General features: G+C 34.7%; 1 protein-coding gene across 1 annotated transcript; it reads right to left on the bottom strand.

Annotated features, from left to right (window-relative positions):
* Positions 1–9914: 9914 nt before the first annotated feature.
* On the bottom strand, positions 9915–10349 carry LOC114581221. The gene has a single exon (XM_028700953.1). It carries the CDS (start codon positions 10347–10349, stop codon positions 9915–9917), a length of 435 nt encoding a protein of 144 aa, XP_028556786.1.
* Positions 10350–12176: the final 1827 nt, after the last annotated feature.

Below are 12176 nucleotides of genomic sequence, written 5' to 3'. Positions count from 1 at the left end.
TTTGTAACAAATTCTGTAATAGGATCTCCCTCAACAACTTTGGCGGTTGTTTCCTTAGTAAATGGTAATCTCACTTCTTCTATTATTCCTGATTTCAAATCAAGGGATAATTCTCCTCATTTAGCAATTAGTTTGAATAAAAAAAAACTATTCTTAAGAAAGAAAAAAACTTTTTTACCAAGAAGAATGAATCTCCCGGATCAAAGCACATTTTATTCAAAAAACTTCAAGCATTAGGTCCGGTGAAAGATTTACCTAGAAGGAATATGGCTGATCACAAAGAGAAGATCGGTTTGAAAGGGTCTTCTCCCCTTTTTTCTCACTAATAAGTCAAAGAGTTTCTCACATGGACAACATCATAGCAGAGATATACTTGAAGATGGAGCATATGATCATAAAGTTTGGTAAATTAATACCAAACATTTGGAAATTATTATTGATTTGTAATTTTCTTTTTAGCTTTTGTTTCCTTTTTCTTTTAAATTGTTATTTTAAATTTTGCCTAAGTGATTATGGGATCTTTACTATTTCTTACTTTCCAACTGGATGGGAACTCTGGGATATTAATCAACCCTCGGGTTGTCTTATATTTTGGTATCCCCTGCATCTCAATAGTTTCAAAATAGAAGATAGTGGATGTCATTTCATTTATAAAAAATTTAAATTAACAATTTTAGTTTCAATAAGGTCCCTTTTTCTTATTGAAAAAAGGATCATTAGTTACTTTTACCTAGTTTTTATTAGGTTATCTACTCTTTTATTTTAATGCAATTTCTGTATTTCTTAAAAAAAAAATTAAATCACCCCATTCCAAAATACATTTTTAATATACATTTGTAGTAATTTAAATCCTTTAAAATAGGCAAAGGCTAATAAAACCCTTATTAATTTTATTCTTACTACAAGGGAAAAAGTCTCATCAAAATCAATCCCTTCAATTTAATTATACCCCTTAGCCACCAATCTAGCCTTATTTATAAGAACAACTCCTAAGTCTTCCATTTTATTTTTAAATACCCACTTAGCTTCAACTACACTTTGATCATTTAGCCTTGAAATCAATTCCTAAACATTATTTCTTACAAACTGATTTAATTCTTCTTTCTTTGCCAAAATCAAAATTCTTTCAATAGTGCTAGAATTATATTTATGGGTTCTATTATTGAAATAAAGGCAAAATATTTTACTTCTTTGCTAAGTCCTTGCCTAGTCCTAACACCCTCACTAAGTTCACCTAAAATCAATTCCTTAGGATAGTTTTTAGAAAATTTCAAATCTCTAGGCATAGGGTTTTCTTATTCCAAATTTTCATCCAAATTAATCTTCTCAATCCTTTGAGAGTAATTTTCTATATCATTCTCTTCCAAACTTGGCTCTTCCAAAATGTTAGATTCATCAAATACAACATATGTGGTCTTCTCAACTACCAAGTTATTTTATTAAATATTATATATGATTTACTAACACTAGAGTATCCAAGAAAAATTCCTTCATCTGATTTGGATCAAATTTTTCTAAAGGAGATTTTCTATTATTATGAATGAATACCTTACATTCAAAAACATGCAAATGTGACAAATTAGGTGTTCTCCCTTTAAGAAGCTCATAGGTGTTTTATTCAATTTTGACCTTATGTTCACCCTATTCAAAATATAACATGCAGTACTAACCGCTCAACCCAAAAGTATTTAGGAAGTGTATATTTTGTTAACATGGCTCTAACAGCTTTTGTTAATGTTTTATTCTTTCTATTGACTATCTCATTCTACTGAGGGGTCCAAGGTGCTGAAAAATTATAATCAATTTCTCATTTTTTATAAAAATCCTCAAATTTTCATTTTCAAATTCATCTTTATGATCACTTTGAATTGTTTAAATTTCACATCCTAGTTTCCTATGAATCCAAGTCAAAAAGCCTCTAAATTCCTCAAATGATTCATTATATTGAGATAAAAATTTAACCCACATGAATATAGAGAAATCATCAACTATCACAAATCTGTATACCTTTCCTTATAGACCTACACAACTTATCGGTCCAAAAAGATCCATATGAATAATCTCTAATGGTTTGCTACTTCTAAGATCCTTAGCGGAATGAAATGAGGATTTTACCTATTTTCCTAGTTAACATGCATCACAAAGGTGATCCTTAGTAAAGTCTAGTTTTGGTATACCTCTAACCACTTCCTTTTGGATAAATTTTCTAAGGTTTTTCATGCTATTATGACAAAGTCTCCTATGCCATAACCATGAATCATCAAAAATTATTTTTAAACAAAAAATATTAAGAGTTTTAATACAATTCAAATCTAGCATATAAACATTATTTACTCTTATTCCATGTATTATATCATTTCCATTGAGGCTTAATATGTAGCTAGTGAAAAAAAATTCAACGCTATACCTTTTATAATATAGCTGGCTAATACTAAACAAATTATGCTCTAAGCCTTCTACAAGTAATACATTCTCAATAAAAAAGTTATTCAAGTTTTTTATTATCCCTGTGCCAACCACTTTCCTAGTGGTATTATCTCCTGGTGTATCCTTGCCTCAATTTCTGGCTTCCAATGAAATGAATTATGTAGTGTCTCCAGTCATATGCTTTAAGCAACTATAGTCCAGGTACCAAATGCTCTCACAAGATCTTGTTTGAGAGTGTTCCTATAAAATAATCAAACATTAGACTTGGAAACTCAAACAAGTTTAGGTTTTTCTCTTCGCAAAATTAAACTAGATGTATGTATGATATGACTTATTTTAAGCATCATAGGTCTCCATACTAAATGAGTTTTTCTATGTAAAGTATATGTATGTGAAATATGCCTAATCATCCCACAGCTAAAACACTTAACTCTAGGAAAAGGATTTTTCAAATTTTGATAATAAATCTGTCTCTTCCTAGGTTTTAAAAATCTTGCCTTTAAAATAGGATTAATAAATTCTTCAAGTGTAGGGGGTGTCCTATTTTCTTCAAGAGCTTTCACTGTTACTCTAAGAAATGAGTTTGCATCTTATTACATAGTGTTATCATATTTCAGATAGTGTTCTCTATTCTCAGATTCATCCCTAAAATTTTTAAATTCTTTTTCCAATTTAATGTAGGATGATTTCAGAAATTCATTAAGCTTATTCAAATCATTAAATTTATTAAGTAAGCTCTTGTGGTTGTTGTCTACCTATGTGTGATCTTTCCCATGCTATTTTTGTAACTCTTGCAATTCTAAGTTCAATATAGTATGCATTTCCTCAAGTTTTCTATATGCAGTATATATTCTTTCAAAAATTTTAAGTAATTCTTCATATGTTAAGTCACATACCTCTTCTTGATCTGACTGATCATTATTATCTTTTTTTTTATATATAGAAATGCTAAATACATTAATGAAGATAAAAGTTATTACAATATACTATGTGATATAAAACCTATCATAATCCTCCTTTAACATTTTGAGAAACAAAGGAGGCACCTTATTGCTACTCAAGTCTTCCAAGAAAAAATCACCATCTAAAGCATTGTTAGCACAAAAATCAGCTAACTTATTACAATTTCTATTTGCAAAATGAAATAAAACTTTACCAAAGCCATCCAAGAATGAGAGATCTTGAAACTCTTCATTTAGAGCATTCTGACTACCTTTCTCTATAGATTTTTGCAAATAATTGATGATATTGAGATTATCCCCTTCAATAATAATCCCTTTTGCATCCAACAACCACTCCATAATGGATTTTTTTTAATGAACGAAAGGAAATCAACTCCAATAAACCAATACCCAATCAATGCAATTGAATCTAAAAGCTAGCAATAATCTCCCTTTTGAATCTCTAAAATCTCCACCGATCCCACCATTGTTAGATATTGTTAAAGAAGAATCAATGTTTACCTTTTTTTTTTTTTTTAGGGGAAACCCACGGAGGGGCCTACGTGCTCATATAAAGAGGAAATTACAAGGACCTTAAAGGGACCTCGAGCATTACTACCGCTCAAAGGAGCTACAATCCAAAAAGCAAAAAAACTTAAAAGCTCAAGGTCCCTACTAATCCAAAATACAAGGAAACCTAGGTACATTCTATGGTGCTCAAAGCTAAGCACCCAAAAGATGGGGAGACAATCCATATCAGCTTTCAGCATAAGCTCCCTGATCCAAAATTGAATGATGCAATGAACAACACAAAAAGGACCTATAAAATAGAGGAAAGAGTAACACAAAAAATAAAATAACAAAAGTGGACACATACCAAGAATAAGACATACCACCGATGTAATATGTATAAAGGCAGTCTCATACCAGAATTAGTATGAATAACCCAGAGGAAAACCAAACAACACAATCCCCAAAATACCCACCAATAAAATTGCAGATCAAATGGATGAGATAAATAATCCAGAAAATACAACAATTACCAAAGGAATCTAGTAGTGAAAGGATGAAACAACAACAATTAGTCCAACCCCACTTAAGCTTAATCACATAGATGCAGGTGAAGCAGAGAAACTAACACAACCAAATACGACCAACATAGAAACCATAATACCCAATGATCCATTCACCTCCACAAAAAGAAGATATCATAATAAATGATACTCAAGAAAAACTCCAGCTTCACGCAGCTCCCCAACCAACTCAAAGACAACCAGCCAATAATCATAATTCCACCCATCCAAAGGTACTGAAACAACAACAAAGAAAGAAGAACAACCACAGACCTAACCCTGCTATCAATACTCCAAACAATTCGATGTGTTTATCAATTGAATTTTCTGGAGAGAGAACGTCTGGTTTTCTAGAGATAGAATTTTCATCTTTGCTGTTCGAATTTGGTTTTCTCGCATTCTTTTATCGCGGCCAGTGGTGCCGTCGTCGGAAGTTTGATGGACTAGCTGGCAGGTTCTTCCAACGGGTGGATTATGAGAAGATTCATTTACCGTGTTATCATTGTGGTCGAGCGGATCATGATGTGAAGGAATGTCCTGATAATGTTGCTCAAGGGATCAAGGATCAGACGGTGAATAAAATTGAAGCTGTTACAATGGAATTTAAAAAAGACGAGGTTCAAGCTAAGCCTATGGTGAACAAATTAGAATATGGCCCTTGGATACATGTCCACTTTAAAAATAGAAGATTCCTTAGAGGGGGAGGTGGTGATAAAGAAAAGAATGATAATAACGGGAGCAGGCTTGAAAACAGGGGAGGTGTGAACCATGGAACTACTACCCAGAAGCAGATTCTAAGTGACAAGGAGAATACAGGCGTAGTGGAGAAGATCTTGGGTCTTGAAACAACTACAGGAAAAGTAAAAACTGCTGAAGACATTCGGTCAGGTATTTCTCTAAACAACAAATTTGGTGTGTTGATTGAAGATAGTGAAGTGGACCTCATGGGAGACCCAAAAGAATTTGGTGAATCACATAACAGGGCCCTGGAAACTGTTGATGTTTTAAGTAATGTAACATCGTGTTCTAGTGGGCCTACTAAAGTTAAACTTGCTAAAGAGCTTAAATCTTTGGGGCAATTGGATTCAGAGTTTAAGGAAAAGAAGAGAGATGGAAGACTTAATTCCATGAGTGGGGTGGGATCCCCTACACTAGCTTAATGTCTTCGTTATTATTCTGGAACTGCAGAGGGGCTAGGAAGAAAGAAGCCGCTCTGTATTTGAAAGAGGTTGTTAGAGATCATAAAATTTTCTTCATTGGGCTCATGGAGACAAAGTTGACAAATATTGACAGGAAGGATGTAGATGGCCTTATTGGAAAGGACTGGGACTATTTCCATTTTCTTGCTAATGGTCTTTCAGGTGGTATCCTTGTGCTTTGGAATATGAAGGTTGTGACTTTTATGATCATTGAGTCCTCTTCCCAAATGATAGTTGGAGATCTCTCTATCCCCAACTTGGGATTGTGGAAGGTTTCTACTGTGTATGGAAGTAGATGTTGTAAGGAGAGGGACCTTCTGTGGAGCTAGCTTGGTTGTTGTATGGATAGTTCTACCCCCTCTATCATTGGTGGGGATTTCAATTGTGTCTTGAAAAAAGAAGAGAAGAGAGGTGGTAAGAGGTTTCTTTTTTCTAAATGACCTAAAGATATGAAGTATTTTATGACAAACTTTGTTTTCCATGATGTGGGGAGTATTGGACCAAGATTCACTTGGTGCAATAACAAAGATGGAGCCTCTAGGATTTGGGAGAGGCTGGATAGGTGTATTTTGAATTCGGCTGCACTCCAAAAGCTTCCTATTGCTGCCACTAGGCATCTTGCTACGGTGGCATCGGATCATAGTCCTATTGCCTTCAAGATGGATGATAAAAGGTGAGTATCAAATCAAAGATAATCAAATTTGAGGACACTTGGAGATCTTATACAGCATCAAGAAGTATTATGTATCATGCTTGGAAGAAAGATGATTTTGGTGATGAAGGTATGGTGCTTCAAAGGAAAATTAGTAGAACTTTGAAAGCCCTTTTTTTCTGGAGTAAAAACAAGTGTAAAGACTTGAATATGCTAAAAGAAGATCTTAAAAAGGAGATTTTGGATCTCCAACACAAAGAAGCCATGGGCATTGATTGGTCAGCTCAAGATCTCATCTTACTTAAAAGTAAAATTCATTCTCTTACTGCAACTTTGAAAAGATTGTCCACATGGTGGAATCAAAGAGCAAAAGCAAGATGGCATGAGGATGGAGACCTAAATTAAAAAATGTTTCACAATTTTGCTACAGCAAGAAGAAATGGCAATAGAGTAAATCAAATCAAAGATGTGTATAATAAGATGCAGGTGGAAGATGATGAAATTGAGAAAGTATTCATTCAACACTTTGAAGCAAAATGGAAATCCAGAGATTGTGAATTAGCGGGTTGGCCGGAGATTTGTGAAAACCAGAAGCTGACAGCTGAAGATGTTGTTGTTCTTAATGCTGATTTCTCGGTGAGTGAGCTACAACATTCGGTTTTCCAGCAGGGGAATAATAGATCACCAGGTATGGATGGTCTCACCACTTCATTTTACAAGTGCTATTGGATATTGTTTGGAAAGATCTATGGAATGCTATTAATTGCTTTTTAATTTCTGGGCATATGAGAAAATATTGGAAAGATACCTTAATTGTGTTGATTGCTAAGGTGAAGTCTATGCCAGACTAACTATAAGATTGCAGCTTCAATGCTAGTGAGCAGGTTGAAGAGATGTATTCCCAAATTGATTACTGAAAAACAAATGGCCTTCTTCCTAGGTAGATCAATTTCAGAACATTGTCTTTTAGCTCAATAGATTTTTCACAAGTTCAAGATATCCAAATACAGAAAATGTTTAGTGGCCTTGAAGCTGGACAAGGAGCAAGCATATGATTGCATGGGATGGCCAACTCTTGGTGAAATTCTTATTTGGTATGGCTTCCCTTCTATGATGCTAACCTTATTTTGGAATGTATTGTAGATGTGAGATTTTCCATTATTAATAATGGAAAGAATTCCAAGTGGATCAATTCTTGTAGTCAATTTCGGCAAGGACGTCCACTCTCCCCTTACCTTTATATCATGTGCTCTCAACTGACGTCCAACTCTTTAGAGCAAAGGGGTCAAAGTCTTGGCATTCAACTCTCCCCTAATGGACCGAGGATTACTCACTTTATGTATGCAGATGATGTACTTATCTTCTCTCATGCTTCCAAGATGTTAGCAAAGGATTTGAAGGCTATTGTTGAAGACTTTTGTAAGTGGACAGGGCAAAGAATTAATGTCAACAAGTCACAGATTATTTTTGGCAAGTGTGTCAGCTACCCAATGAAGAATAAGCTTGCCAAAGTTTTTGGCTTCAAAGTGGTTAAGGAGCTGAACTACCTTGGGATAAAAACTTCTCTTAATAGGTTGAGGGTGGCTGACTTTCAAGATCTTCTAATCAATGCTATGGATAGACTTAATGCTTGGGGTAAGAAGTCTATTTCTATGGGTGGTAAGATCACTCTCATTACAAGTTCACTTTTAACTATGTCGAACGTCTTAGTTACACACTCTTTGATCCCAAAAAGTGTGCTATATGCCTTGGAAAAATGTTGTAGAAGCTTCATTTGGCATAAATCTGATGGCAGCCATATTATTCATTATGTGGCTTGGGAGGAGTTATGCAAACCGAGAAGAATGGGTGGGCTAGGCTTGCAGTCCCCTGTTATGAAGGCTGGCTCTTTGAGATCGAAGTTAGCTTGTAATTTCATACAGAAGCCGGATACCTTATTCCACATATCCATCAAAGCTAAATATTGGAAGGATGTTCTGAATGGCACACATAAGAAAAATACTTCTAAGGCTTGGCAGATCTTATTAGATGGAGGTAGACACCTTAGAGGTATTACCAGATGGAGATTTGGCAATGGTGGGGAGATTAATGTCCTGAATGATATATGGATACTAGATAGATGTATAAACCGTTGGCCCACTCTAGTTGATTGTGACTCTTTGGAGGGGATGTGTGTCCAGCAGCTATTACTGGACGACTGTCATTGGAATTGTTCACTACTTCAGAATGTTTTTCATCCAGATTTCATTGTGCTGATTAATCAAATTCTGGTTGATCCCATTGTAGAGGATCGGTTGGAGCTGCAGAAATTATGCTCGGGTAAGACTATCTCTGCCTTGTCTTTTGATCATGTGTTGAAGTGTAGATCCAATTCAAGTGAAGATGAGTATTGTAAATGGATTCACAAACTCAATCTTAGCAACAAAGTGGAGATGTTTTGGTGGAGGCTTGGAAATTTTGCTATCCCCACCAACCTTTTTCTCAGGAACTGCAGAATTTCAGTGATAGACACCTGTGCTAGAGGTTGTTTAGAGGTGGAAAGCTATGAACATATTATGGTTCAATGTAAGTATCTGATTAAAATTGTTATGCAGTTGATTGAGTGGGGTATTCACATTCCCGTATTTCATTCTTTGGATCAAAGCTTAAGGGAATTAAGGACTTTATCCGCACGTCATATTGGCATTGTAAAAATTTACTGCACCATTGTCTACTACTCTTGGAGAAATAGAAATGAAGTTAAGCATGGTAACGCTGCTCTACCGTGTTATTTGGTTACAGCTAATGCTCTTTCAGTAGCTATCACTAATTCCAATCCATATCTTTCCAACTGGGGTACTAATCTCCTTAGGAAGTCTCATGACACTTGGTGCCCTCCACCGAAAGAATGGTTGAAAATTAATGTTGATGCTTCCTTACTTTCTTCTGGGATGGCTTGTATCGGTGGTGTCTTCAGGGATTATAGAGGTAGATTCATTCTTGCTTTTGGGAAGAACATGGTCCATTGGGATATTGCTCAGCTTGAGCTGCAAGCGGCTTTCTCAGTAAGAGACTATGTTAGAAGCTGGATGCTTGAATACAAAGGCGTTATTGTGGAAAGTGATAACATCAATGTTATTACTTACATTCAGAATACTTTAAAGACGAATAAGTTCCTTATGGAATACAATTCGGCCATGGATTCCTTCTTCCTGAACGAATTCAATATGGTTCTTTTTTTACATGCTTATAGAAATTGTAATAAAGTAGCTAATTTGTGTGCTACTTTGGCATTAGATAGTTGCTTTTTCTTTGATAGCTTTTCTTTTGATGACATCTCTCCCTTGTTAGCCAAGCTAATCAAGGAAGAGTGTCATCCTTTTGACAATTGTATCTAGTTTCTTTGTTACCTAATGCATATTGCAATTCTTCAAAAAAAAAAAAAATTAGTAAAAAAAAAAAAAAAAAAAAAAAATACTCCAACCAAAATCATTAAGGAAAAACCCATAAGGAAAAACAACCTGAAAAGCCTCCAACCCACAATCCAAACAAGAATAAACCAGCAAAATCAACCCACCAAACCAAAGCAAAATAATAGAGCTACACCGAGGGTCAGAATCCAAAAATAGCAAAAAAAACCCAATTAATTTTTAACATATGGAAGAGAAATTTTGTCAAGTCTAATAAGCCCACTCAGAGGCATAGGATAATTAGGCTTCACAAAATCATTGGAACCATAAATATGAGCACCAAATAGAGCAAGCCACCTAGCACTGGCATTACCATCTTTGAGCACATGAGAATAATCAATGTGTATAGAAACCATTAACTGCTTGATAGCACGAGCAATATAAAAAACCTCAGGGTCACAAGGAACATCCACACTATTAAGTAAACAATGAATATTCATGAAACACTTAGCCTCAATGGTAATATTGGTAATACCCAGAGAAAGATAACTATTTAACCCATAAAGAATAGAGTTCAAAATAGCCAAACGAGGATTACCAGAAGAAGGCCCAGCAAAACTAAGAATCAGCTTACCATGGCCATCTCTGATAATGCCACCACATCCCATGATATTGTTGTCTGACTCGATACAGGCATTAAGTTTGAAAGAGCCCACCCTTGGTTTAAGCTATAACACCAGACGAGGATTAGAATAATTGGAAAATTGTTGGAGCTTGAGACTAAGGCCAATCAGAACATGGTAACATTGATAAAATCATTTCATGGAAATTAAATTAATAGAAGCCAAGCTAAATAATTTGTCTTTCATATTATGAATAACCCTGGAAGCCTCCATTTTAATGCAATTAAACACAACATTATTTCTTTCCAACCAAAGGTAACAAAGGATAAGAGAAGAGGTGACATTTCTAATATGGCCTTTATAATTCACAAACCAAACCTAAAGAAGCTCATAAATGGACATATTCCCCTTAAATTTATTAAACTTAAACATATCATCGAAGAAACACCAAGTTTTAATCGCAATTGGCCCAAACACAGACACATGATGCCTGCTTTCAACATGGAAACAGCATTGGCATTTAGAAGGAATGACAAAACCTCTTTTAGACAAAATGTCATCCGTAGGAATAAATCTGTTTAAAATTTTCCAAACAAAGGTAGACACCGTCGAGGGGATAATTTTATGCCAAATCCTAGAATAAATGTAATTAACCTCTTTTTTAATTCTAAAATTATGCCATGCATCTTTTAATCTAAAAAGACCATCATTAGCTATTTTAAATAAGATGACATCTTTAGAATGAAAGTTAATGGGAATAGAGAGGGTAACCCGAATAATGCAATTAGGGATCACCTCAACAAGCTTATTTAAATCCCAACCATTGTCGGTGATAAAGTGATTAACCTTAACATTCACATTGGAAGTGAAATTAATAAGAGAATTAATAAAAATAGAATTCATCCATTGATCCTACCAGAAAAAAATGTTACCACATCCAAGCCCCCAAGAAATAAGGGACTCCACCTCCCACTTAATCTTACACATCCTCTGCCAGAATTTAGAATCACCCTTATTAAAAAACTAATTAGAAAGATTCTTCTCACCACAATATTTAGAAAGCATGAACTTAGCCCATAAGGACAAATTAGCATGGAAACTGAACCATAATTTATAAGAGAATGCATGAGCCAGGTCACTCATAGTTTTACAACCAAGACCACCCTCTTTTAAAATACCACAACACTTATCCCAGGAGGCCCACGTAATTTTAGTGTTACTAGAAGCACCTTTCCAAAAGAACTTGTTCAGGATAATATCAATACAATTACACACCCATTTAGTGGGCAGCAAAGTTTGAAAGGAATAATAGGAAGAGAACAAAGCACACTTCTAATGAGAGTCAGCGTACCCCCAAAGCTAAAAAAATTAGACTCCTAGGACATGAGTTTATGATGAACCGAAACAATTAAATCATTAAACAAAAAAAGATTTTTTTCTACCCTTAAAGAAAGGGATACCAAGATACTTAATATGTAATTTCCCATGCACAAAACCAGTCAAATACTTATTAATCGATATACGGTTCCTCTTCATATTATTAGAGACAATAAAACAAATTTTTATGGTTATTTAAAGACAAATCACTAACAATGTAAAATCATGAAATAAATCCATATGTTTATTGAATTATTCTAACAAGCATTCATGAAAATGTCAAAATCATCCGCAAAACAAAGATGAGAAAGAGGGAAACCCCCCTTGGTCCTGAAAAACATGTTAGAATGAGAATCAAACATGCTAGCAATACTCCTAGAGAGATAATCAACAGCTATAATAAAAAAGCGCAGGGGACATAGGGTCACCTTGCCTTAAACCATGAGAAGACTTAAAAAAACAAGAACTTTTGCCATTAATTATCAAAGAAAAATA

Source organism: Dendrobium catenatum, unplaced genomic scaffold (genome assembly GCF_001605985.2).
Source record: "Dendrobium catenatum unplaced genomic scaffold, ASM160598v2 fragScaff_scaffold_1608, whole genome shotgun sequence".
Lineage (NCBI taxonomy): Eukaryota > Viridiplantae > Streptophyta > Magnoliopsida > Asparagales > Orchidaceae > Dendrobium > Dendrobium catenatum.
Note: the sequence above shows the minus strand (reverse complement) of the source record. Positions and strands in the feature narration are given on the sequence as shown.

Excerpts from the sequence above, each read along its gene's own strand:
- LOC114581221 (XM_028700953.1), bottom strand. The coding sequence starts at position 10,349 with ATGGGATGTGGTGGCATTATCAGAGATGGCCATGGTAAGCTGATTCTT.